This window comes from Amphiura filiformis, chromosome 8 (genome assembly GCF_039555335.1).
Source record: "Amphiura filiformis chromosome 8, Afil_fr2py, whole genome shotgun sequence".
In the NCBI taxonomy this organism is placed as follows: Eukaryota; Metazoa; Echinodermata; class Ophiuroidea; order Amphilepidida; family Amphiuridae; genus Amphiura; species Amphiura filiformis.
In genome coordinates, this window is record NC_092635.1 from 53052413 (window position 1) to 53078581 (window position 26169).

Here is a 26169-nt window from a genome sequence, read left to right on the forward strand (position 1 = left end):
CGTACATCAAGCGCTCGTGCTACGCGAAAGGCAAATTGGAGTTTGTATCACCGGTTGAGTATTCAGCTCTTTTACTTCAAAAATTTCGATAAAAACGTGGATTTTCGAACAAAATAAAGCTTGTTCGACGAAATAAAAGGTATGTTTGTATAGCTAAGAACATATTTAACCTTGTTGTGAAAGTTTAATTTGGTAAAATCGTAATTTTAACCTTATATAACTCGTCTCGGGTGGTCTAAAACTAAAAGAAAAGATCGCCGTAAACACTGAGTCTGAGCGTGCGTGAGAATCGCTTTTCTGCAAAAGCGATTGAGTATAAATTCAGTTTAAACCTTGATGCAGAAGTAATAATTTAGTCCCTTTATAGCGAGGGTAGTCTAAAGGAACAGATCTCCCCTGGTTCAATTATTCAATCAAGTAAGCTTACGTTTTTTACCTCTGTCTACATGATTACCATGATTACACAGTGACATGGTCGATGACATTTAATTTTACAGAACACGATTTAAAAATACAAGATTTTGAGAAAAAGAGATCTCTGATCAGTAAAGTAACAAACTTGCAAAATTACCATACCTTAACCTTCCCCTTTATGGGTGGCATTTTGATGACAGCTGTTGATTTCTGCTATTAGAACACTATTTATATGGACAAAATTTTGTAGTATTCAACCAAATTTACTTCATCGAGTCTGTTGTTAGGGAAACTGAGCATGCGCGCAGTTTGACCTTTATGCTACTAAATATTGACCTTTGTAGTAGTTTATTTCTTTACGAGTAAAATTTATTTATAAAAATCTAAAACTAATTATTTCACATAACAAAAAAATAATGTTTAATAAAAAAAAAATTTACATATTGAATTTGTAAAATAAATGGAAAAAAAATTTAAAATAAATATTACATAAACAAAGTTTTAAACTAAATGGGCATTCCCCTTACAAACCACAGGTGGCGCTGCCCCACTCATCAGTCGGCTAAAATTTGTCACAGATGGATAACAAGTATGAGGGAGGTGGAGGAATAAATAGGGGAAAAAGGCTTCATTTTTACTCTATAATGCAAGGAATGGATGAAGACGAAACAGATTCTGGATACACAACATCAGCTAACGATCAGATGAAGGTTAGTTAGTTGTGTCGTGTGTTTTACACCATGTTTTACTGACCGTGATTGTAAGCTTCCAGATATGCAATTGATCAATGCACACATGCACAGCATTTGCATTAAAACCTGTGTATAGAATACACTGTGTCAAGTACAGCCGGCCCAGCAGCAACTAGATGATGCATGATGATTATTACAGGGATGACGTGCATCACCACTCGCTAGTCACTGCAGTATGGTCATTTTATGGAGATATTTATAATATGGAAATATCCCAAATAATGGAAATTATATTGTGATGAATATGATCACGGCACTGCCTGTGATGTAAACAAACCAACCTTTGGTTTTGTTATTTTGTGAATCCTGGTGTAACCGACTTGATGTTATTTTCTCAGTCATTTTATCAATGACAGAGCACTGACAAGTCAGTCACATCTGCATGCATATGTTTAATACTAGATCCACACTCATGTACCAACTTTTAAGGGGAATAAATGGATGTTATTGTCAGTGAAAACTGATCAATCGATGATTGGTAAATGTGGAAACATGTACTCTGTGCAAGGACACCCAGTCATGCATAACATGCATAAGCTCAACAAGAACGTACAAGTATGTGTTTTGATGTTATCATGAATGAACTACAAATGTACAGGATAAGGGCACAGTCAACTGAATTTTGTTGGCTTATTAGTGTACACAAAAATGTACAAAGTCAATAATATACTTAGCATGCCAATGTTATTGTGTATTTATTTTAATGTTTGTTTCTTGGTGATAGACAGATCAAACTGTAAACCCTACATGAAGATGGGATGCATTCATACCATGTCTGCAGGATTTGTTTGGTTTGTTTATGGGGATATAATTATTGTTCATAATGAAATGGAGCAGCCCTTGGAAATTTGTTGCTTCTTGGATTTGCATTGATGTGCAAGTTGATTCCAATTTCATTATTTTCTTGAAAAAGTCAATTTAAAAATTGAATAAGAAATAATCAAAAATTCAAACTCTCAAAATGTCATGTCAGACATACCCTGCTGATGATTTCACTTGTTTGTCTTGTAGGGGTCATTTTAAGGATTCCCTCATCATGTTCCATTTCTTTAAAAAAATTTAATGAAAAATAAAATAATTCAAGTCAGCATTAGAATAAAAACTTGCTGTCTTTATATCCTACTGGTACTGGTACATGTAGGTCTGTTGTTGGTCAATAGCAGGCATTCTAAAATAGATTCTGTAAAGTACCACATTAAAAATGAAATAATTTAAAGTGCCACTAACCAAATAGAACATAGCGTTTCATACACAGGGTTTAGGGTCCTGCCTTGGGGCCACTGGTTAGGGCCCCTAGAAGCTTGTGGGTTTTGGCCATTGAAAGTGGTATATATAGGAGGGATCTCCTGACATGTTTTGTGCATGCTGTCAACTATTTTGACAACAGACATTTACTTACAAATTATCAAAAAAACTTTTTTCAATTTTTTTTAATCAAAGGGTGCCCATGCCGCAGAAAAAATACACTTGCAGGGTTTTATTTTCTGAAGGGGTGTATTCCATTTTTTGGACCCTTTCAATTGTGAATTTTTCATCTGAAAGGGTATAAAACATTACCCAGAGAGTGTTTTCCTAACAATGTGTGTCTCAATTTCACTGAATTGTTGACCCAAATTTTTTGGCCAGAACGCTCTATAATAAAAAAAAAAAGTAGGGGGGGGGGGAAGTGGTGCAGAACAAAATTTACTAATTTGTGCCCCAACTAGCTACCGCCATATAAGCTCATAGTTTATTCTCATAATAAGAAGGGTATATTTTTAGTCATCTGTCATTACCAGATGAAAATATCAGGTTTTGTACGTGTTTGACTTTTCACTTTGCATTTAAGGGGGTACTACACTTCTACTGTGACTATTTTTGCATTTTTCTCAAAATATAATAACACACTGGTAACAAAAGTTATGTATATTATTGGGGCAAGGAATCCAATTACTACACTGAAATTTCAGTGACTCAAGACAAGCGGTTCAGTATATATATGATGAAAATGAGGTACATCCTAGCGGTACCACTTTTCTTATCATAAATAACAAACCGCTTGTCTTGGGTCACTGAAATTCCAGTGTAGTAATTGGATTCCTTGCCCCTATAATATACATAACTTTGTTACCACTGTGTTATTAGTTTTTGAGAAAAATGCAAAAATAGACACAAATTTATTGAGGGCTGTAGTACCCCCTAAAAGGGGTACAGAAAGTGTGTGAACACTTCCAAAAAGCTTCCAACTCCAGGCTTGCAACCTAAGTACGTAGTGCCACATTAATATGTGTGTATTAAAGTAAGCCCTGGGCCCTTGGAACCATGTAATTAAGTCTGTAGAAGGGGGTAATCACCAGTAAATGATGATAAAAATATTACACGCTTAACACATGTATATCTTTATAGACTCCAGATACTAATTATTATAGCAATCTTTTCACATGCAATACATTGCAATACTTTTCAAAGGATATGAAAAATATATTGGCTTCTTTCACTTTCAAAAGTCTTTCATTTCAAATGTTTCTGTTGGCACAAATAGCATTTTTTTTGTCCCTTACCTAAATTAATAATTGGAATACATACATGTACTGTAGTAGTAACTACAAAACTTTAAAATGATATCTTTGGCCGACATTGTTTTAATAATGCTTCAAACATTTCACCATGAAGTAACCTGATGCCATGGTCTATACAAGCAGATATTTCATACACAGTGAAAGCAAACAGTAGTAGTTGATCACAGCTCCTTTCAGACACAAAATAAATTGAGAATTTTGAAGCCACTTGAGATATGTGACGCACTGGAATGTTCAATACTCACTGACTAGTGTGCTATAGCCACACCACCTGGGAAGATAACAGTGACATTTCCCTGAATGGATTCACTAAGTGCACAAGGGCCTATGGGATACATGGCCACAAATCAAATTTTTTCATTGCTGGTTATTGATAATTATATAGACATTTTTCTGTATTCTGGATCTGCTTAGTATTAACTTTTAGACTTATTCTGTCAAAAAATTGTACCAGTGTACCAACTTCCAGTGGCGGCGCCAGGATTTTTTTATGGGGGGGGGGGATTTTTTGGGGCAGGGGCAAAATCAATAAATTTTGCCCAAAATTACTGCAAAAAGTGGACATTTTCATAATTTTGGGTTTTTACTGGGGGGGGGGGGATTTCTAGGGTAATTTACCATATGGAAACATAATAATCTCGTTGGAGTCACCTTCAGAAGCAGTAGGTCTGATAACTTTCCATAGCTGGCAGCCATTCAATAGAACAAAATTTTAACATTTTGTAATCTTTAGAAAAAACCCACTGCAATCTTGTATGGCTTGTGTTTAATGTATCTAGGTTTTATACAGGTTGTGTATGTTAGCCAGACTTCTTGAAAATAAGACAGATTTGATGACTGCAAGTGCAAGCAATGGTTTATGAACAAGGAGGCTGCTGGCTAAAAATTTTGCTTCCCTAAGTAAAAATGCAGATTTCTTTTACTAGCACATTCCCACATGCATGTTTTTCCAGACTTAGCAATAGTGACCTGAATTATCTTTCAGACCATTTGGCAAACCTTTCAATTCAAGAGTGAAATGCGAGCTTTTATTGTGAAACATGCCACATTCTGGTACCAAGCAAACACTGAATTTTGACTGTCTGGTACCAAGCAAACACTGAATTTTTACTGTCTGGTACCAAGCAGACACTGAATTTTTACTGTCTGGTACCAAGCAGACACTGAATTTTTACTGTCTGGTACCAAGCAGACACTGAATTTTTACTGTCTGGTACCAAGCAGACACTGAATTTTTACTGTCTGGTACCAAGCAGACACTGAATTTTACTGTCTGGTACCAAAGCAGACACTGAATTTTTACTGTCTGAATATATATAACTGATGATGTCCTTCCATGAAGATACAGCATCTTCAAGTAAATGGGTTATTCCAGTTGAAATCCATACACCCCCTGTAGAAGACATGATATTAATCTTCTACAGAAGAGGTGTAGATTTCAAATGGAACCTATTCAGGTAACTCCATTTGAAATTCACACTCCCTGTGTGGAAGATTAAGGTTATGTCTTCCACATGGGGTATATGGATTTCAATTGGAATAGCCCAGTTATGCATATACTTCCTTCTTGTTGGGCTCACAGAGGTTGGGCTGAACTGTCTGGGATTCAGCTGGGTGGAACGAGTGGAAATTGGATTGCGGAAATTACTCAAATCAGTGCATATCTAATAATGGTTCGTAATTAAAAAACCGTTGCTCGGATGTGTTTACACAAGTGGCTTTTGAATTCTCATTAATCAACAACTGTTTTATTGGTTAGAATTCATTCAGGGATCCATGCACGTGTGAATAATACAGCATGATGTAAGAGTTACTTGAGATACAGTGGTTAAGAGAGATGACTATTATAGTAGAGAGAGAGAGAGGGAGAGGGGAAGTTTCTTTTAGATCAGGGGTGTGCAACATTTTCAACTTAGCGGCAGGCCAGAAATAATTGAAGATGAAATGTGCAGGGTTTAGGTTTCAAAGCCCATCCAAGAGCCTAGAAAATTTGCATTTGAAGCCTATTTATCGTGGTGTTTGGGGTCCAAAATGACTTAACTTTCTAACTTTTTACATTTTCAGTATGTTTCAAAGAAAACTGTGACAAAATTATTCCTTTTGCATACAACTGTACATGTATATATACATTTTTGTACACTCCTGAAAGTTATTAAAGGATCAAAAAATTTCATCCATTCCAGATTATCTTGACCATACTTGTACCTAATTGAAGTATCTTTTTATTATATTATGTGGCCTTGTCCATACTGTGGAGGACCTTCACATGTGACTGTTTCATCTGGAATTTAAAACATCTTGAAAGATAATTTTGTTTTTTAAAAATATTGAATAAAATTTTTTGATCCTTTAATTACTTTGAGGAGTCGAAACTTTAACAATTAGATAAAAAACAAATGCCTGTAACATAATAAATTAATGAAGTTTTGGACACCTACTTTGGATAAAAAGGACAATGCTGCCAATTATTCGGAAACTATTACTTGTATGTCGTGTATTTTTACAAGTTTGCTGAAAACTATCACACTAACCTTGTACCCAGCATTTTCAAGTGACTTTTCTCTTTTTTGCCCAACAGTCTCGCTAGCTCAATTCCATGGACTGTCTTGTTTTTAAAAATGTTTAAATTTGAAATAAGAAAATAGGATGAGAGAAAGGGGAGAAATGAAGACAAGGCTGACTGACAGAAAGGACACACAGAGACAGAATGTAGAAATTATTTGCTATCAGTTGCAAACTATTTTAGGCCTATACCATGTTGGTCATTGTATTACATGTTTTAATTATGTTCAATGACATTCCATACTTTTGCAGAAGAATGGAGGAAAAATTACTTTCTTTTTTATGAATAGGACTGTATTTTCTATGATAGCTGTGTGTGTTTCACTATACCGTAAAGATTCACCTAATCATATATAGGCTCCCTTGATATAACTGGAATTTTAGGCACGAACTAAAAGTGCCCTTCTCTCAAAATCCCACCAGCAAATATGGGCACGGATCATTAATTCTTGTAGTTAGTACACGTATCAGGGAGAGCTCTCTATTATTTTGTATGGGAAATTTACCGTAAGGCAAAGGAGCCCATGTGCACCATTAGGTGAATCTTACGGTATATATCGTTTTCGTGGAAGCATCCGTTAAAACAACACCATTCTTTTCTTAAATATGAAATCTCTCTTTTTATTTTGCCCCCCCCCCCCATCCAGGTAGTAACAGTAAGTGCCAACGGTGACATAAACCACCACCAGGAGGTGATAGAGAATGAAACGCACTCGCTTGTTCCGGAAGTGAACGGAAACGATGAAACTACAACTACGCTGCGAACACTTAGGAAACCATCCTCATTGCAACTTAAAATAGGTAGGCAAGTTTGGAGCAATGGACTATTCCATTTAAGATCCACACTACCCCTGTGGAAGATTGTGGAAATATCTTCCACAGGGGGAGTATGAATTTCAAATGGAATGAACACAGATGGTTCCATTTGAAACTCACCTTCCCTCTGTGGAAGATTCAGGTTGAATCTTTCTCAGAGGGTGTATGAAATTCAAATAGAACTGCCAAATATGTTCACTCTATTTGAAATTCATACTCCCCCTGTGGGAGATATTATCAAAATCTTCCACAGGGGTAGTGTGGATTTTAAATGGAATAGCTTAATAATTAGGCCATCAGAGAAGATACTTTTGCACTATATGAGCCCAAAGGGTATTCCAAAGTTTTTTGAAATGGGACCCATGCATACACATCTAGAGTGTGTTATTGGATACACTTCCATGCAGTCGCATTGCTTAGTGAGAAGGACTACTTGCAACGTCTCATCCCTTGACTTTAATTACTATCTTGCATTCAATGATTAGCATATGGTCAACTGTTTCAGCATGTGTGGGGTAGACTTTGTCATTCTGCATTACATTCAGTACCGGTATTACATTGTGCAATTTTAAACATGTTCATCTCTAATATGTTGCAGGTGCTTGTTGCTGTCAACTTAAATTGGAAAAAGATATCTAATATAATTATTTTCAAATAATTATATTTGTTCTTTCACATTCTTATATAATAGGAACATGATTTAATACATGCAGCTCATACAAAGACTAAAGCCCTGTTTCCACTAGTTAAGCAAAAGTTGTAAGCCATATTGTAACATTTGCTAAGGAGGATGCCCTCAATATTTTTGAAAATTCTGTTTAATACACAATTATAATGTGCTTTATAATACTGACATACCCTGCAAAATCAAGACTCTAGGACGGTGCTGTAGTTTTGTCATAATCCGAGATTTTGAATAAAACGCAGGAACCGTTGTTTAATTATTACGATGGAAATATGAACGTGTATGCGATGTTCATAACACTGTAGATACATGGCATGCGGGATAGTCATACACACATCAAAGGACCATACAGTAGCACGACTGATGGAGTGATGCGCATTGGCGACTTCGGAGCTTGTAGTAAATTCCAATTTTCTTTGCTTTACCTCAGCTGTTCAGCTCAAAATTAAAATAAAGCTAATATTTGATGGAAAAGAAATAATCTGGTTTTTATGGAAATGTTACAATATGGCTTTAATTTTAATTGGGTTGCTTTGGAATTTAGAACCCAAGGTTATATATCCAGGTACATTTACTATTTGATTGCAACTCTGAAAAGGTCATCTAATGCTGATTTGGGGTATCATTGATATGAAGTATCATTCACTTTTGAAATTTAACTTGACTAAGTTGCTATCGAGTGATACATGTTTTGCAAGTATTAATGGTCAGTGTGTTTTTTCTGTGTTTTTCATGCACAAAGGCTGGCTCCTTTTAATGCATTTTTAGTTGTCAACTTTCAAATTCAATGAAGATGACTTTAACTTACTAATAATAAAGTCACTATGGACCACAATGGCTCATCCCAATGGTACAGTTCAATAATCTCAATTAAAAAATAATAGTGCAACATTTGACCTCAAGTTTCAGACTATGAGTTTTTGTACCCAAATTTTTAAAGGTCGTTCAATGAATGTGCAAATGTATTGTGGTCAAAGAACTGTGCCGTGATAGATGAGCATGTTGTTTATGGTAATCATCTGTTGCAATCAAAAATGGGGGCAAATGAGAAAAACATTTTCATTAGGTGCAGTGTTATACATTTTTATAACTCCCATCAACGGTCCTCTTTTCAGTTTTCATTTGTATTTGATTTGTTCAAACATGCTACCGACTTCAGCAAGTCAAATAATAAGAACTAAAGCAACATGAAGAAAATCAATTTTTATGTTGATCCACTCTGGTCCTTATGGTGTAATATAGTCTGTTTGGTGTAGACTCGCTGTCTGAAAGATAAATATCTTCACTGAGATTCTTGTCAGAAGACTAAACAGTGAAAACATTCTATACCATGTCAGTACCTACATGTAAACTTAAGGGCTGGGGTACGTTTGGACAGTATTTATTTTGGGACATTAGAGCACATCAGACATATCGAATTGCATTCTGAATACGAAGAATGTCATTCTGATATCAAATAATTTTGATCTTTTGAAATTCGCAATTTAATACAAATTTTATGGCAAATCATTAAAAATTGATATTTTTGATATTTAACAGTTCTTGAAGTAAACTTTATAAATCTGATGATTTATACTTAAAGTGTATGTAGGTGGGATGAAAAGCCGACGATCAATTGAAAATTTTGACCTTTCAGTATTGAAGATATGGATTTTTTTCCCAAAACACCAAAAAAATTTTCTTTTTGGGAAAAAAATCCATATCTTCAATATGAAAGGTCAAAATTTTGAATTGACCGTCGGCTTTTCCTCCCTGCTACATACACTTTAAAATATATCATTAGATTTATATAATTTACTTCGAGGACTGTTATATATCAAAATTTGAAAAATATCAAATTTTTATAATTTGTCATAAAATTTGTATTATATTGTGATTTTTAAAAATGAAAATTATTTGATATCAGAAAGACATGCTTCAGATTCAGAATGCAATTCGATAGGTCTGAGGTGCTCTCATGTCCCACAAAAAATACTGTCGAAACGCATAATAAACGCTCATTTTAGATCCCTTAAAAGTAACCATGTGCTTGACAAAATAATGAGCAACTTAGTTTTTAGAAAGGGAAGATTAATGTATGCCTGATCACAAAGAGCAGGACCTGTCTGGGTAAATATGTAATACACATTCAAATTCAATTTTGACAGAGACATAATTATGTTTTTAGGAAAAGCATACCTGTAGAGTAAATGACAAAATATATACACTGTATATATCCTGGTTTTTTTGGGTGGGTGGGGTTTACATTATTGTCCTGCCTGAAAAGGCATTTTTGTTTTTAACATAATTTTATTTAACCCTAATGACCTCTGTTTTAGATCTTTGCTCAATATGTCCTTTCCTCTTTGTGATGAGCTTTTTTTTTGTAATCACATGTTTGTCAATCTGATGTCGCTTTCAGCGATTTTATTGAGTATTTGTTTAGATAAAATTCAGATTTTTGAAAGAAAAAAAGAATAAACAAACAAAATCAGTTTTGGTATTTTTATGATATGTCTGAACTCGATAGCCACAAGTGTACAAAGCTTTGTGTACATTATTCAGTTATTGCCTTTTTTTCTCACATAATTTTATTTTACCTATTTAAATTATATTTTGTTGTTATTTATCAGCCACTTTTACTAAACTAGCTTGTTGTTTGATCATTTGGAATATGTTAACAAAATAACAACAACTATTTAAACTAGACATTTTGATATATCGTTGTAGTAATAACTTACTAGACTATAAACTGCATCTCATAGCATTTTGTTCTACGTGATATTTAAGTTGCGCTACAGAGGACCTTCACATTTGATCAATTGAATTTTGCACGATGGATTTCCTAACTTGCATTGAAGGGTAAAACTGCCATATTGAGATTCTTAGTACATGAAAGAGGCCTTATATACTCCATGTACACATTTACCTATATGGCTAGTATTGCATCACTACATGTATGGCAATGTGGCATTACAGCAGGCTATTCCGGTTGAAATCCATATACCCCTTATGGAAGACATGACTTAATCTCCCACACAGGGTGTGTATATTTCAAATGGAATCACCAATTCAGGTAACCCCATTTGAAATTCACACTCCCTGTGTGAAAGATTAGTCATGTCTTCCATAGGGGGTCGTATGGATTTCAACTGGAATAACCCAATAATGCACAATTAGACTGGGCATGTTTGTGCATGATTGAATCAATCCTGACTAATTTTGTACAAAATAATGACCTGAAGTTATATTGACTTGCCATCTTTGATCATTCCTGGAGTACGAGCTCTACAATGTCTGACCTTCAAGTACGCAGTATTATTTTAACAGTACATGTGTCAGATTTGAGACATGGGACCTGTTGTAAAATTTCCGAGGTGTTTTAAAGGGACTTACAGAGGATAGTCAGTGTGGAGCTACATTTTTTCCACACTTACAAAATTCTTATCTTTTTATTATGTTCACTCATAGATAAAGTTCCATAACGGTGTACATGTAATGAATAAGTAGGAAACGGAAATAACAAAGGTTAGAACTTGCTCGAACTTTTCCTCTTGTCTGTGGATCAAGTTGATCTATTTATCCGGGTGTGGTGCGGGGGGGGGGGCTCATGTATGATTGTGTACCAACGCATGGCCAATGTTTTTCAAAACACCCCGTCAATGAGTTTCACCCTTGCAGCAAAATACTCCCAAATATGAAAATTTAGCCAACAAATGTTCCTTTTTTGGACTAAATTCACCTCAAATCAAAAAAAGGCAATATTTACTCAGTTTTGGTGCACACATGTGTACATACAGTGCATTTCTTGAGTCCCCCTGGCTATTTGTATGCTCATGGAGCAGTTAAGACAAAATATGATTCTGTAAAAGAATACATATCCCTTTCCACATAAATTGTAATGCAGGAGGTGTTCAAAACAAATTTGACAGTTTTTGTACAGGCTTGCAAAAAATATTGATCTTCTGGAAGGACAACCGTATCTGTCTTGAGATATGAATATTTCTCATAATTAATTAATTTCTTGATCTGGGGATCATATTTCCAACAAACCACAGACCTGACCATTTGAGGCATTGTATTACATGTCTTATATATCCTCATACTGTACATGCATGCATGTGTACATCATTGCGCACACATTGTGTTACTCATACATAATATGCCAATGAATTCAACTAAAACACAGACAGATATGCCCTGAAGCTTTTAAACTCAAGGTAGAATCACTGTCTGAAATTCTACTCTTCAAGGTTTTTTGACATTGAGATTTACATATGACGGTCATTGTTCAGTGGTCAAGTACACCTCTTGGAATCAAATATCTAGCATATTTTTTTTAAATTTTCTGATGAAATTATGCATATTTTGTGCAAGATTTCAAAATTACCTGTGGATATGTGCGATAATTTTGTATGCATGAACTTTACCTGAGATGATTAATGTCATGTTTGACAGCTGTTGTTGAGAACTGAGCTGCAGCATCCAATGCAGTGTTACAGGTTCAAGGTCCTGCCAAAGAATTTGAATAGAAGGTGGATTTCTTTCATCCTCATGCATGATGATGTGGGATATCCGCCATATTGGATCTCTTGCACAGGGGCTGAAATAATATACATCTATGGTGCTTATAAGTGAAAGCCTATATAATAAAGGGATAATTGGCTTCTGAATATTGCACAAATTTATCCACATCATTCAACTTTGCATGTTACCATGGTTACATGTATCAATAAAGTTGCATTTTAGGCAAATAAAAATCTCAGATTTTTTTTACTCCTACTATCCTACATGAAAATATGGAAAAGTGTATGGTACCCTCTCAAGCTTAATTCTTTTCAACTTTCATGGCAGTATAGATGTATTGTAAATATAGGCTATCTACTGAAGATAGCAAGTCTGTTACGTTATCCACTTAAGATAGACTACAGATAGCAAACAGGTATACCTGCTGAGGATAGCACACAAAACTATCTACTGAAGGTAGGACATGTTAAAGCTATCTACTGAAGACAGCACACAAAGCTATCTACTGAAGATAGTACACAAAGCTGTGTATTGAAGATAGCACACAAAGTTGTGCTCTGAAAATAGCATAGAAAGCTATCTACGGAAGATAACACATAAAGTTATCTAATGAAGAAAGCACACAGAACTATCTACTGAAGATAGCAGACAAATCTATCTATGGAAGATAACACAAAGCTATCTAATGAAGAGAGCACACAGAATTACCTACTGAAGATAGCAGACAAAGCTGTCTATGGAAGATAACACATAAAGCTATCTAATGAAGATAGCACACAAATCTATCTTTTGAAGATGGCAGACAAAGCTATGGAAGATAACACATAAAGCTATCTAATGAAGATAGCGCAGAGAATTATCTACTGAAGAATTATCTACTGAAGACAAAGCTATCTATGGAAGATAACACATAAAGCTATCTAATGAAGATAGTACACGAAACTATCTACTGAAGATAGCAGACAAAGCTATCTATGGAAGATAACACATAAAGCTATCTAATGAAGATAGCACACAAATCTATCTTTTGAAGATGGCACATAAAGCTGTCTACTGAAGATAGAACACAAAGCTATAATCTACTGAAGATAGCACATAAAACTATCTACTGCAGATAGCAGACAAAGCTATTTATGGAAGATAACACATAAAGCTATCTAATGAAGATAGCACAAATCTATCTTTTGAAGATGGCACACAAAGCTGTCTACTGGAGATACCACACAAAGCTATAATCTACTGAAGATAGCACATAAGCTATCTACTGAAGATAGCATATAAAGCTGTCTACTGAAGATAGCACACAAAGCTATAATCTACTGAAGATAGCACATAAAGCTATCTACTGAAGATAACACACAAATCTATAATCTACAAAAGATAGCACACAAGCTATCTACTGAAGATAGCATATAACGCTATAATCTACTGAAGATAGCACTTTAAGCTATCTTCTGAAGATAACACACAAAGCTATAATCTACAAAAGATAGCACACAAGTTATCTTCTAGAGGTAGCACATAAAGCTCTCTACTGGAGATAGCACACAAAGCTATAATCTACTGAATATAGCACACAAAGCTATCTACTGGCAATAGCACATAAAGCTATCTACTGGAGATAGCACACAAAGCTATCTACTGGAGATAGCACACAAAGCTATCTACTGAACATAGCACACAAAGCTGTCTACTGGAGATAGCACACAAAGCTATCTTCTAGAGATATCACATAAAGCTGTCTACTGAAGATAGCACATAAAGCTATCAACTGAACATAGCACACAAAGCTATCTACTGGAGATAGCACACAAAGCTATCTACTGGAGATAGCACACAAAGCTATCTACTGAACATAGCACACAAAGCTGTCTACTGGAGATACCACACAAAGCTATCTACTGAAGATAGCACATAAAGCTATCTACTGGAGATAGCACACAAAGCTATCTTCTAGAGATATCACATAAAGCTATCTACTGAAGATAGCACATAAAGCTATCTACTGAAGATAGCACATAAAGCTATCTACTGAAGATAACACATAAAGCTATCTACTGGAGATAGCACACAAAGCTATCTACTGAAGATAGCACATAAAGCTATGTACTGAAAATAACACATAAAGCTATCTACTGAAGATAGCACATAAAGCTATGTACTGAAAATAACACATAAAGCTATCTACTGGGGATAAGAAAAGCTGTCTACTGAAGATAGCACACAAAGCTAGGCCTATACACCCCCAGGCCATATAGCTGATTGCAGTCAAGTCGAGCTACTTTATATGGCAAAAATCAAACAAACAAACAATTTTTTTTTAATCGACTATATGCTATCTACTAAAGATAGCAACATGTTATCATATGGACACAAATCTGTCAACTAAAAAAACCCAAAAAAAACAGCATTGAATGGAATCAGATGAATTGTTAATTGGTAACTTTTGCTAAAGTCGAAGGCCTTTTGTGTGCCCAAAGATGAACCAAAATGACAACCTTCACTTGTTTTTAATCACTTCCTGTAGCTATATCATTTCACTTCATTATCAATTATGTACATACACAACATGCAAGCCACTTGCAAATTATTCTCAATCATATCCCTGGATAGAAATTATAATGTAACATCTTTACTTGCACTGATATTGAATTAAATCTACAGGTACCTGTACATGTATAATACATGGGACATAATCACATTCAACATTTGAGACAAGCCATAGTCGGTTCAGCTTATTTCTTCATTTCCATGAGGGAAAATCCAGGGGCTTTGTTTTTATTTTGCTTAAAAGATGGTTATTTATTATGAGCTTTCACTTTTTGATCTCACTTTATTTCTGAAATAAATTTGGCTGGCAGACTGTGTCCAAGGCATGGGGGCTTTAAGACACAGGCCTAAATCATGTAGGCTATCTTCAGTAGATAGCACATGTGAAAATAATGTTCAATCCCTGTACGCACATATTAAAAGGGCATTTCGTGATCCACAGCATTATCCCCCTACTTTTCGCAATTTTTTTTTTTATACCACTGGAAACCTCTGGCTACATAATGTTTCTGTACAAAAAAGATTCTTGCAGAATATGTTTTTGCCAAAATATCGTCAAATTTGAATTATGTTCTGGTGTACCAGAATGAAATCACAACAGTGGCCTATGGAGCAGTGTAATACACATAACCATGCATAACTCGCAAACACAAAATCAGAATCAACTGAAATTTGGGGAACAAGCTTTTTTTGTGGATATCTACTGAAAATGTTAGAAAAAGAGGATGCTATATTCACAAAATACTCCTTTAAATTACCAACACCGTGATGTTTCACAAATATCGCCAGTTACCAACATCTCAATGCTGTTTCAAAACTATGCAAATTACCAATATATCTCAATGTTGCAACGACAACAATGCCAATTCCCAACATCTCAATGGTAAAACGCTCATGCATCTGTGGAATCAGTGTTGACATAACGTGTGCTCAGATTACCATTGCAAACCTAGACCCTCTTAGCACAGACACATGTTTATACAAATAAATTGAAACACAGACAAACGGAAACCATTACTATACAAAGCTGACCGACTGAGCACGATATGTGTGCCTCCTCGGCATGTCTCTATAGCTGACTCCCTGATTGTGATTCTAAGTCACATGATACTGTTTATTTTGTTCATTCAACATAAATAGACTATGTTTGGATGGTGAGACTTGATGTGCAGGTGATACATCAACCTGCTGACCGATGACGACTGAATGTTTCGGACATTCAAGAAATCGGGTTGTGCTGATGTATTGATGGTTCTTGCCGCATATCCAGTAAACAGTATAAATTTATATGCTGTCTTAAAAGCATAGTTTAAAATTGACAAAGGAAATAATGAAATTGAAGATGATAAGTATTTTGAATATATTCATGAAACATGTTAGGTACAGATGTTTAGTGCAGCATTGAAAAACTGTCAGCCTTGTGTAATTTGTTTCTTACAAAAACAACAGACTCTCAGTCAAATTACAACTGCAAACTGTAACCATCATGTTACAGACATTTATCTAACTTTTAAAGGGGTACTACACCCCTCGAGAAATTTGTGTCTATTTTTGCATTTTTCTCAAAAACTAATAACACACTGGTAACAAAAGTTAGGTATAATATAGGGCAAGAATCCAATTACTACACTGGAATTTCAGTGACCCAAGACAAGCGGTTAGATTAATTATGATAAGAAATAGGTACCGCTAGGATGTACCTCATTCCTATCATATATACTGAACCGCTTGTCTTAGGTCACTGAAATTTCAGCGTAGTAATTGGATCCCTTGCCCCAATAATATACATAACTTTTGTTACCAGGGTGTTATTAGTTTTTGAGAAAATGCAAAAATAGCCACAAATTTACCACAGGGGTGTAGTACCCCCTTAAGTACAAATAAATTGACACACATGCATGACTTGAAAGCAAATGTTGCTAAGACTATAAATAATTGTCAAAGGAAATAGCTGGATGATGAAGTCAATTTCCACATGAAAGTAAATTTTTGGAATTAGCTTTTTTAAGTTCAAGGTTGTGACTGATGGGGGAAGTCATGATACATGCATGATAACATAGTGTTTGTGACTTGTAATAATGCTTGTATTTGTAATTAATGACACGGCTGCCACATGGTCTATTTATATAATCTCATGATCAGGAAATAACTTGAGGGCAAGGTGGGTTGGAGAGGATCATGACCTAGCAGATGATGCACTCAAATATTGAGACAAATAAAGCTGACACACAAGAGGAATGGTATGGTTTCAAAGCTTGATTTAAGGAAGGGAGATCATTTCTTCCACATGTACAATTGTGCATGATTTTTCATGGGACGGGATGCCCATAACCGTAGCTGTGATTTAGTATTAGAACAGCAATACCTATGGAAATATAAATGTGATTATTGGTTTCCTTGACTCTTTTCCTATAAGGCCAAAAAAAAAAAAGTGTTTGTTTGCCCAGACATGGGGTAGAAAGGAGTGGGTCGGTAGGTCGATTTCTTTTTTTTTTTTTTTTTTTTTTTTTTTTAAGATCTGTACATGTGTTGCAGCAAGTGGGGTAAGAGAAAATATATGACATTCAGCCTTACATTTTGTACTTGTGTCAAACTTTAATTATAGGTTAATGAACGTGTATATACTTGTTGGGAGAGAAATTAGACAAAAATAATGTATGCGCGCTGATGTTGATGCGCAGCGCAAGTGTATTAGTTAGTGTAATTTGTCGAGCAACAAGTAATACGCGTTCATTAACATATTTGAGTAGTATTTCATACACGAGAAGAAAAAAAAAAACATGTGATTTTTGCTGTTTTTATCACAAAACTATCACTAAAAATGTTGGAAAATAGGACCAAATATAAATGCATCGACCCGCCCGGAAAATCTATGCGATAGCGTACGAAAGCACTGCACATAGTACGCGGATTGCACATTATACACAATCAATGTACTCCGCATACTTCTCTAACCGCTATTCTGATTGGCTGCTTTGATATAGGAGCGTATGAATGTATTTCAACCCCGCATATAAAGTTTAACTTTGGTAACAAAATCGAGCTGGAGTACAAAATTCCAGACCATACTATTACTAGTACATGTACTTGTCATGCTTGGTTCTCTATATTGATGTTGATTGATGGTAAAATATTGTTGGCATGGTTGGGGAGGGCTAAATGGGAAAAATGAAAGCTGTGATTGCCAGGAATATTAACTTTCAAGTGTCATTTGGCATTTTCATGGGGAAAAAACATCATTTTCTTTATTTTTATATCATTGTAAAAAAAAAAAAAAAAAAAAGTGTATGATGTTTTTGATATTTTGGGTCGGTCGTGTCTGGGCAAACAAACACCTTTTTTTTTTTGGCCTAAGATCAATGTATTAATATTTTAGGAGTATGCTGCAGTTTTTATTGTTTAATGGCCAATGACTCCTGTAATTGCACTCACCTTGAAATAAATAATTATGTACATGTATGCATTCATGAAATATTGGGTCTGAGAGATAAAGGGATATAAGGAGTCAGAGATGACAGACAGACAGACACACCAACACCCAGACATAAGAATAGAGAGATAGGGAATGAGAGATGGGAGCCAGAAAAGACAGAGAAACAGACAAAAAGAGATAAATAAATAAAACAAATAAATGTTGGCATTTATACAGCACCTTTCACATGTATCAAAGCGCTTTATATTTATTCCGCTGTTATTAGAATATGTCAGCTGTCATACAATGCCAAAGGCATGCGCATACCTTTGGGCGGCACTCAATGGACAATATTCCTAACAGCTCCCCATTTCAACCCTGGGTAGAGAGAGGCAAGTGAGGTAAAGCACCCAAGTGCACAACACGATGGAAGCACTGGGGCTCGAACTCGCAGCCCTCCAGTTGCGAGGTAGAACACATACTACTGCGCCACCATGATCCTGATAGACATGAAAAAACACAAGACAAAAGAGAAATACTGACAGACACAGGAAAAACAGACATGCAGGCAAACATCAAATTAAAAAGAAAGAGACATGCACAGATGAAACTGACATCTAAGAGAAAGAAGAAAGAGAGACAAATGGAGACAGAGAGACGGCCAAACAAACAAATGAGATCACTGGTTAGAGGGAAGTGTTTATCGTTTATGGGCTGTCAAAAATATTACTGAATCACTGACAAAGATAAACTTGGAATGTTGCATGTGTTGGCAGGTTGCTTACCTACGCAGTGCTGCATATTTAGTCTGATTGGCAAAACGTCATATACAAAATCCTGAGTTTATATCTAACAGCAATATATATGGCAGCTATGTGCTTTTTCAGTGAACCTTCAATAGCTGCAACACAATGATATTTAATTAAAATGACCTAACAAATATGGGTCTGTCGTGAGTTAGTGAAATTTAATTTCACATGTATTGCATTTATTCAGCAGGAACCAACTACTACATAATGACCTTTTTGTAATAAATAAATTCAAAAGACAGAAGTGCTATGACCATGTGATTCCTTGGAAAGGCTAGCTTGAATAATAGTGTTTACAACAATTTTAAATTATGACAAAATTTAAAGTATAAAGCGTAAGTCAAAGGCTCCATATAATGCAATAAGCATTTTACATTAATATTTGTTACCATGTTTACAGAAATGGGAAGTTAATAATTTTACCTTGTCAAATCACAAGCACATTTTTATTATCACTGAAATGTTAAATGGGAAGGTATGTTTTTGATATGTGACTTATTGTTGATAGTCTCAATTCTATCCCTAGCAAACAGCCCCACTTAATTTGTGTCACATGGTAGGCAAGCACACTTTTAGAGTGTGAACCCAAATGCCTCGATTGAAGAAAAATGTCAATTTGAAATTTGTGTCATCTCTGCCGACAATTGACCCAGTGAGTGGTCAATCTAAATGTACACTTGCTCCTGGTCATTTTTAAAGGTGATGTGACCATTGATTTATTTCAGGTGAGACTGACCACTATTTTTTGTTTTTTGATTACCGTAACCACTTGGGTATAAGCCCATCCCCCTAGATGGCAGATTTCACCTAAAAAATGGGGGTGGGCTTATAACCGGGGAGGGGCTAGTACTTTAATTTAAAAATAAGAACAATCATACCCATTTGTATATGCCCAATGTACCAGTAATTTCTATCATCTATGTCAATGTTTTGGAATGTTAATTATCAATTAATATTTTTTTATATTTGTGCATAAATGTGAGAGAAAAGCATTATAAGGACTTGGCCAAAATTTAGTACTGGGCTTATACCCAAGTGCACCCTTGTTCCCAGAATGTTTTGAATAATAGGGGGTTGGGCTTTTATAGCCGAAGGTGGGCTTATACCCACGTGGTTACGGTAATTATGGTTAGATTTCATTTAAGGCCTACCAATCATTGCGGCAACATTATCATATGCAGGGCCGTTCCTAGGGATTTTGCCGCCCTAGGCAAAGCCTCTCCTTGCCGCCCCACCAGAGCATACCAAAAAAGTGTTAAGGGGGTTACCCCCTTGAAAACTCATCAGTTGTTTTTCCAGTGGCGGAGCTAGGGTTTGTGTGGCGCCCTGGGCTAAGGATATATAATGACACACACCCCTCCAATTCTTGAAACAATTGCGCGCGAGCTAAAATGTGCACAAATAGGCCTTACCACTAATTAATTTTGGTAATAATAATATTGAATATCGGTCTTAAATTGATATTGCTAATGATTTTGTGGAAATGCGCGCGAAGCGCACGAAAATTTTGACTTGTATCACTTGGAGGGGCGCAGAATCGACCTTGAATTGGTCAATTCGGCGTCCCCTAACGGAGGCGCTGTCATTTTTTCTTCCCTTTTTCTGCATTCACGATTTTTTATCTTTTTTCGCCTTTTTTTTGCGCCCCTCTACGTTTGCCGCCCTAGGCGACTGCCTTACCTGGCCTAATGGTAGGAACGGCCCTGATCATATGTCTTGTAGTTCTTGAGATATATATATACAAATTCACAGAGATAACAGAAACCCCAAAAATTACACCCTGAGCTCAAAATTCTTGTAATTTTTTATAGTCTAAATATTATTTTGTGGCCTTAAGTCAAAAATGAGAAATCCATAGAACAAATTCTGTGACTGATTCCTTTTTAGATACATTGCTAGGCATTAAATTAAGTCATGGATTTTCATACAAGTTGATGTTCATATAATTTATTATAAACAAACAACATTGCAGCTTCAAAGTTGAGTGCATCTTCAAAATATGGATAAAGACAAAAATGATGTGACCAAGCTAGATGAATTGTTCCTCTTTTAAATCAATTTTGAAATATGATGGAAAAATTTGCTGAACTTCTATATTTCACTGTTACCTACAGCATGAAAATCTCTATAATCTTGCTGACAATGAGAATATTTAATCCAAAGTTGAAAATTGGAATCATGCAACAAATGCCTTCCTATTCCTTAGCTTGATAGAGTTGTATTATGACTTGGTAACTCAAGAACCAAGGGACCTGGTGATTATGTGCCCTAGCTACGGTAGCTGTATGGTGCGCATCCCTGTCAAAATTCCTTTACAGGTTTTAAATACATAGGAACTAAACTGGTCAGTCTTTGCAAAGTATGTAAGCAAGTACTGGTCAGTCTTACACTGTGGCCATTGAGTCTATGAATCTACGTCATCATGTGCATGGCAATCAGTATTCTTGACCTCTAAACATGGACAGGCAGTAGACTGTATGTGGTCAACTGTCTAATGTCTAAGGGGACATTTTAACTTGGTCAAAAGGTACATGCACTGTGAGAGTCTGAGATATTTAAAGTTAATACTAGCATAGTAATGTAGTAGCATTTTTTCCATGTTGGGGATAGTTGGGCATGTGGACATACAATATAAACAGATGTTTAGAATTTGGATTAATAGTAGGTATATTGAATAAGCTATCTTAGGTAGATAGATAAAAAAATAATGCTTGTTCTGTATTTAACCACAGGTTAATAATATCTGTCTTTGGCATTTTGCAGAAAGGGTAAATCCATATTACCATTAATACATGTGCACAGTAAGTTGTCTTCAGTGGATAACATTTGCAATACACTGGCTTTTTTATTTGATTTGATTTGTTCGGGTTTTGACAACCCTGGATAACCCAAGAAAGCCTCTATTGAAGCTTATTTCCATTGGGGTCCAGGTATAGGTATAGCTCTCTGCACACGAGACCGGCGGCTTAACATCTCCTCCGAAGGACAAAGTACTTTCATGATTTGTTTACCCAATTCTATATGAACCATGGGGAGAGCGGAAGTCTGAACTTAATCTACAGAAGTTGCCAATTAATTCAGTATCCCAGCAAATCGCCACCGCCGGGAATTGAACCCGGGACATCATGCACTAAAGGCAAGTACCCTCTATGCGCCACGCTCTGGCACATGTAAGCTATCTTCTGTAGATAGCAGATGTGGTAATCATGTTTATTACATATAAGCAGTGGCGGCGCCACAGGGGGCATTGGGGGGGCAAATGCCCCCAGACAGAACTCTTGCCCCCTGTTGCCCCCCCAGAAAAAAGCTAAAATTACGAAAATTTCCACTTTTTGCGGTAATTTTGCGTAAAATTTGTTGATTCCCCCTGAAATTCACTTTGCCCCCCTAATGACCCCTCGTTCAAGCCCTATAAACACAGGTCAACAATAAGCTATCTTCATTAGATAGCATTTGCAAGAAGGCTTATTTCATATATCAGCATATGTAAGCTATCTTCAGTAGATAGCACATGTGGAAATAATGTTCAATCCCTATAAACACATGTTAACCATAAGCTATCTTCATTAGATAGCATTTGCAAGATGACTTATTTCATATATTAGCACATATAAGCTATCTTCAGTAGATAGTTCATGAAAATAAAATGTTAGATCCCTATAAACACATGCTAACAATAAGCTCTGTAAGAAGGCAAGGTGTATTTCATATATCAGCACATGTAAGCTATCTTCAGTAGATAGTTCATGAAAATAAAATGTTAAATCCCTATAAACACATGTTAACAATAAGCTCTGTAAGAAGGCAAGGCGTATTTCATATATTAGCTCATATAAGCTATCTTCAGTAGATAGCACATGAAAATAATGTTCAATCCCTATAAACACATGTTAACAGTAAGCTATCCTCATTCGATAGCATTTTATACTATTCATAATATTATCAGCTATCTTCAGTAGACAGCACATGTGAAAGTAATGTTTATTTTATAGAAGCACATGTTAAGAGAAATCTATATATATAATTATAAGGATATAATCTGCTATCTTCAGTAGATAGCACAAATAAAAAAGGACATATAGTCCACATTAGTATGCGTGTAGAAGAAGCTCCTCCAGAAGACACACATTAAAATAAATAAAACTTATTGAATATATTTAAACACATGGTTAAAAGTAGACGGCACATGCCGTATGTTTAAAGTTCAGTTTGCACCGTCATGCAAGTGGATCGGAATATATTCTGCAATGTGATACGCTTATGTGCGACCAACATTAATGCTGCATATGTTGTCTGCAGGCATGTTCGTGAATATTTCCCCCGTGTATGCAAGATCATGAGGTATAGTAGAGTGGGTACTAAATATGGACAGAGTTACATAAGCAATAGTAATTGAATTATCAAGAGAAAAATTAGATCATTTTTTGCAATGAATACGAAAATCTCATTATTGATAATTTAGTATTTTGCATATTCATGCATTGTTTTCCCTGTGCTTATTTACTGCTACAATTTTGTGTGTATAGTGATATTGTGTGCATGTTGTAGGTTTAATTTCAAGTTCGTGATAAAATTCAACACTGTTAATAATAGAATTCTTTGATATTACCGTGTTATAATATAAATGAGGCTATTCCAGTTTATATCCACACTCCCCCTGTGGAAGATTTTGAAAATATAATATCTTCCACAGGGGGTGTAGGAATTTCAAATGGAATGAACACATTGGGGCAGCTTCGTTTGAATTTCACACACCCTCTAGATTTAACCTGAATCTTGCATAGAGGGAGGGAGAGTATCAAATGGAGCTGCCTAATGTGTTCATTCCATTTGAAATTCATACTCCCTGTGGAAGATATTTCCTAAATCTTCCACAGGGGTAGTGTGGGTATTAACTGGAATAGCCCCTTAGACATGTCTGTACCATATGCCTACATGTATCAGTTTAACTGATGTAGTACTGTCAATAGAAATTGAATCAAATCAACTTGATTCGATCGATCAAGTTAGCCCCAAAAAAGTGCATGTTTGGTAGCATTCGACCGACCCAAAAAATTTGAAAATAACTGCCTTTTTTTTTATTTGAACTAATTCGTCCCATTTTCATTGGGGTATTTGTGTACTATTTCAAATGTAAATTAACAAATTTATGTAAAATAAATAATTTACTCTCAGATGAAGACTTCACATTTCAAAATAGTGGTATATCCCATCAAAACTGACCTTTTACATAAGTCTATTGCAGTCTGACATTGCCTTCTACAATTTGGATGACAAGCTTTGGCTGATTTTCTATTCAAAGCCTGTCTTCTGAATTCACCAGAATATTCATGTGTAATGTTTGAAACTATAAAATTTATAAAACTGATACCTCTCCTTTAAGGGATCCAAAATGGCGTTTATTGCGTTTAGACAGTATTTTTGTGGGACATGAGAGCACCTCAGACCTATCGAATTGCATTCTGAATCTGAAGCATGTCTTTCTGATATCAAATAATTTTCATTTTATTTAAATCACAATATAATACAAATTTTATGACAAATTATAAAAATTTGATATTTTTCAAATTTTGATATATAACAGTCCTAAAAGTAAATTATATAAATCTAATGATATATTCTTAAAGTGTATGTAGCAGGGAGGAAAAGCCGACGGTCAATTGAAAATTTTGACCTTTCATATTGAAGATATGGATTTTTTCCCAAAAGACCTAATTTTTTTGGTGTTTTGGGAAAAAAAATCCATATCTTCAATACGAAAGGTCAAAATTTTCAATTGATCGTCGGCTTTTCACCCCACCTACACACACTTTAAGTATAAATCATAAGATTGAAAAAGTTTACTTCAAGTACTATTAAATATCAAAAATATCAATTTTAATGATTTGCCATAAAATGTGTATTAAATTGCAATTTCAAAAATCAAAATTATTTGATATCAGAATGACATTCTTCATATTCAGAATGCAATTCGATATGTCTGATGTGCTCTCATGTCCCACAAAAAATACTGTCGAAACGCTGTGTACTGATATTTAATTTGCTCGTTTGGTTTTCCTAAAAAAGAAAAGAAAAAAAGGGGGTAATTGCCCGTTTTTTCAAACTAAGTGAGGCCAAACATACACTTTTATTGGCCTTATTTGAATGAAACCATATGTAATGTATATGCATACATTTCAGTATATTTTTTAAAACAAGACAGGAATGATAGACATGATTCATCATCATTATTATTGACCTTTGTATTATTATTATTATGCACAATATGCAAACCCTGAAATTGATACCGGTATATAAGTTAGAAATTAATAAGTCCTATTCTAATCAAATCATCCGAATTAATGCCAATACCAGACGACATTTCGTACTGTTGCTATTCAGGCAGTGTTGTTGTCCAAATTTTATGTTTTTTTCAGGCAGTTTTCAAAAAAGCCGTTCTCATGCCTGATTTTATAAAATTTTCAATAAGAAAAAATAAAAGGCTGGTAATTTTATGATAAAATATGCTGAAAGACAGCTTGTAATTAAATTAAATATACTTGAATTCAAAAATCTGTCAAAAGTGGTATGTTTCTGAGACAAGTTTTAGTGATTTTTGATCAGTGGTGGCGCCAGAATTTTTTTCGGGGGGGCATTGGGGGGGCAAAATAAAAAAATGTGCATAAAATAACGGCAAAAAGGTGAAATTGTCTAAATTTTGGGTTTTTACTGGGGGTGGCAACAGGGGGCAAGAGTTCTGACTGGGTGGCATTTTTCCCCTTATGCCCCCCCTGTGGTGTCGCCACTGTTTTTGATTTCTTACATGGATTCAATATGACTGCTGTACCGTGTTCCTAGCTATTCTAAATGCTGCGTGGGATCCCACTCTTACGTAAAATGATGTATATTACATCACATGTACTAGTTGGTATAGCCTGGCATTGCCAGTTCCAAGTAATCCTCATTAAAAGCCACCCATACTGATAAACAAGTCTGATTCTTGGTAGCAAAATAACAAGATCCATTTTTAATAATGAAATGCTTTAAAATATTTATAAAATGGTTTCAAAAGAATTTCATTTTTCTCTTTTTTTTAATTCCCTGTGCATGGTACCGGTGGAGGGAG

The 26169-nt window shown here is 35.2% G+C and overlaps 2 protein-coding genes across 2 annotated transcripts in view; one reads left to right on the forward strand and one right to left on the reverse strand.

Moving 5' to 3' along the window:
* The window catches only part of LOC140159211 (dynein intermediate chain 2, ciliary-like), an 80476-nt gene extending 79771 nt beyond the window's left edge, over positions 1-705 (reverse strand). Inside the window, 1 exon segment of the mRNA XM_072182605.1 lies at positions 577-705. Coding sequence (XP_072038706.1) covers positions 577-603 — 27 coding nt within the window. The 5' untranslated portion in view covers positions 604-705.
* Positions 706-984: 279 nt separating this feature from the next.
* The window catches only part of LOC140158307 (protein FAM219A-like), a 280263-nt gene continuing 255078 nt past the window's right edge, over positions 985-26169 (forward strand). The window contains exons 1-2 of the mRNA XM_072181410.1: positions 985-1124; positions 6934-7087. Coding sequence (XP_072037511.1) covers positions 993-1124; positions 6934-7087 — 286 coding nt within the window. The 5' untranslated portion in view covers positions 985-992. The remainder of the gene's footprint in view (positions 1125-6933; positions 7088-26169) is intronic.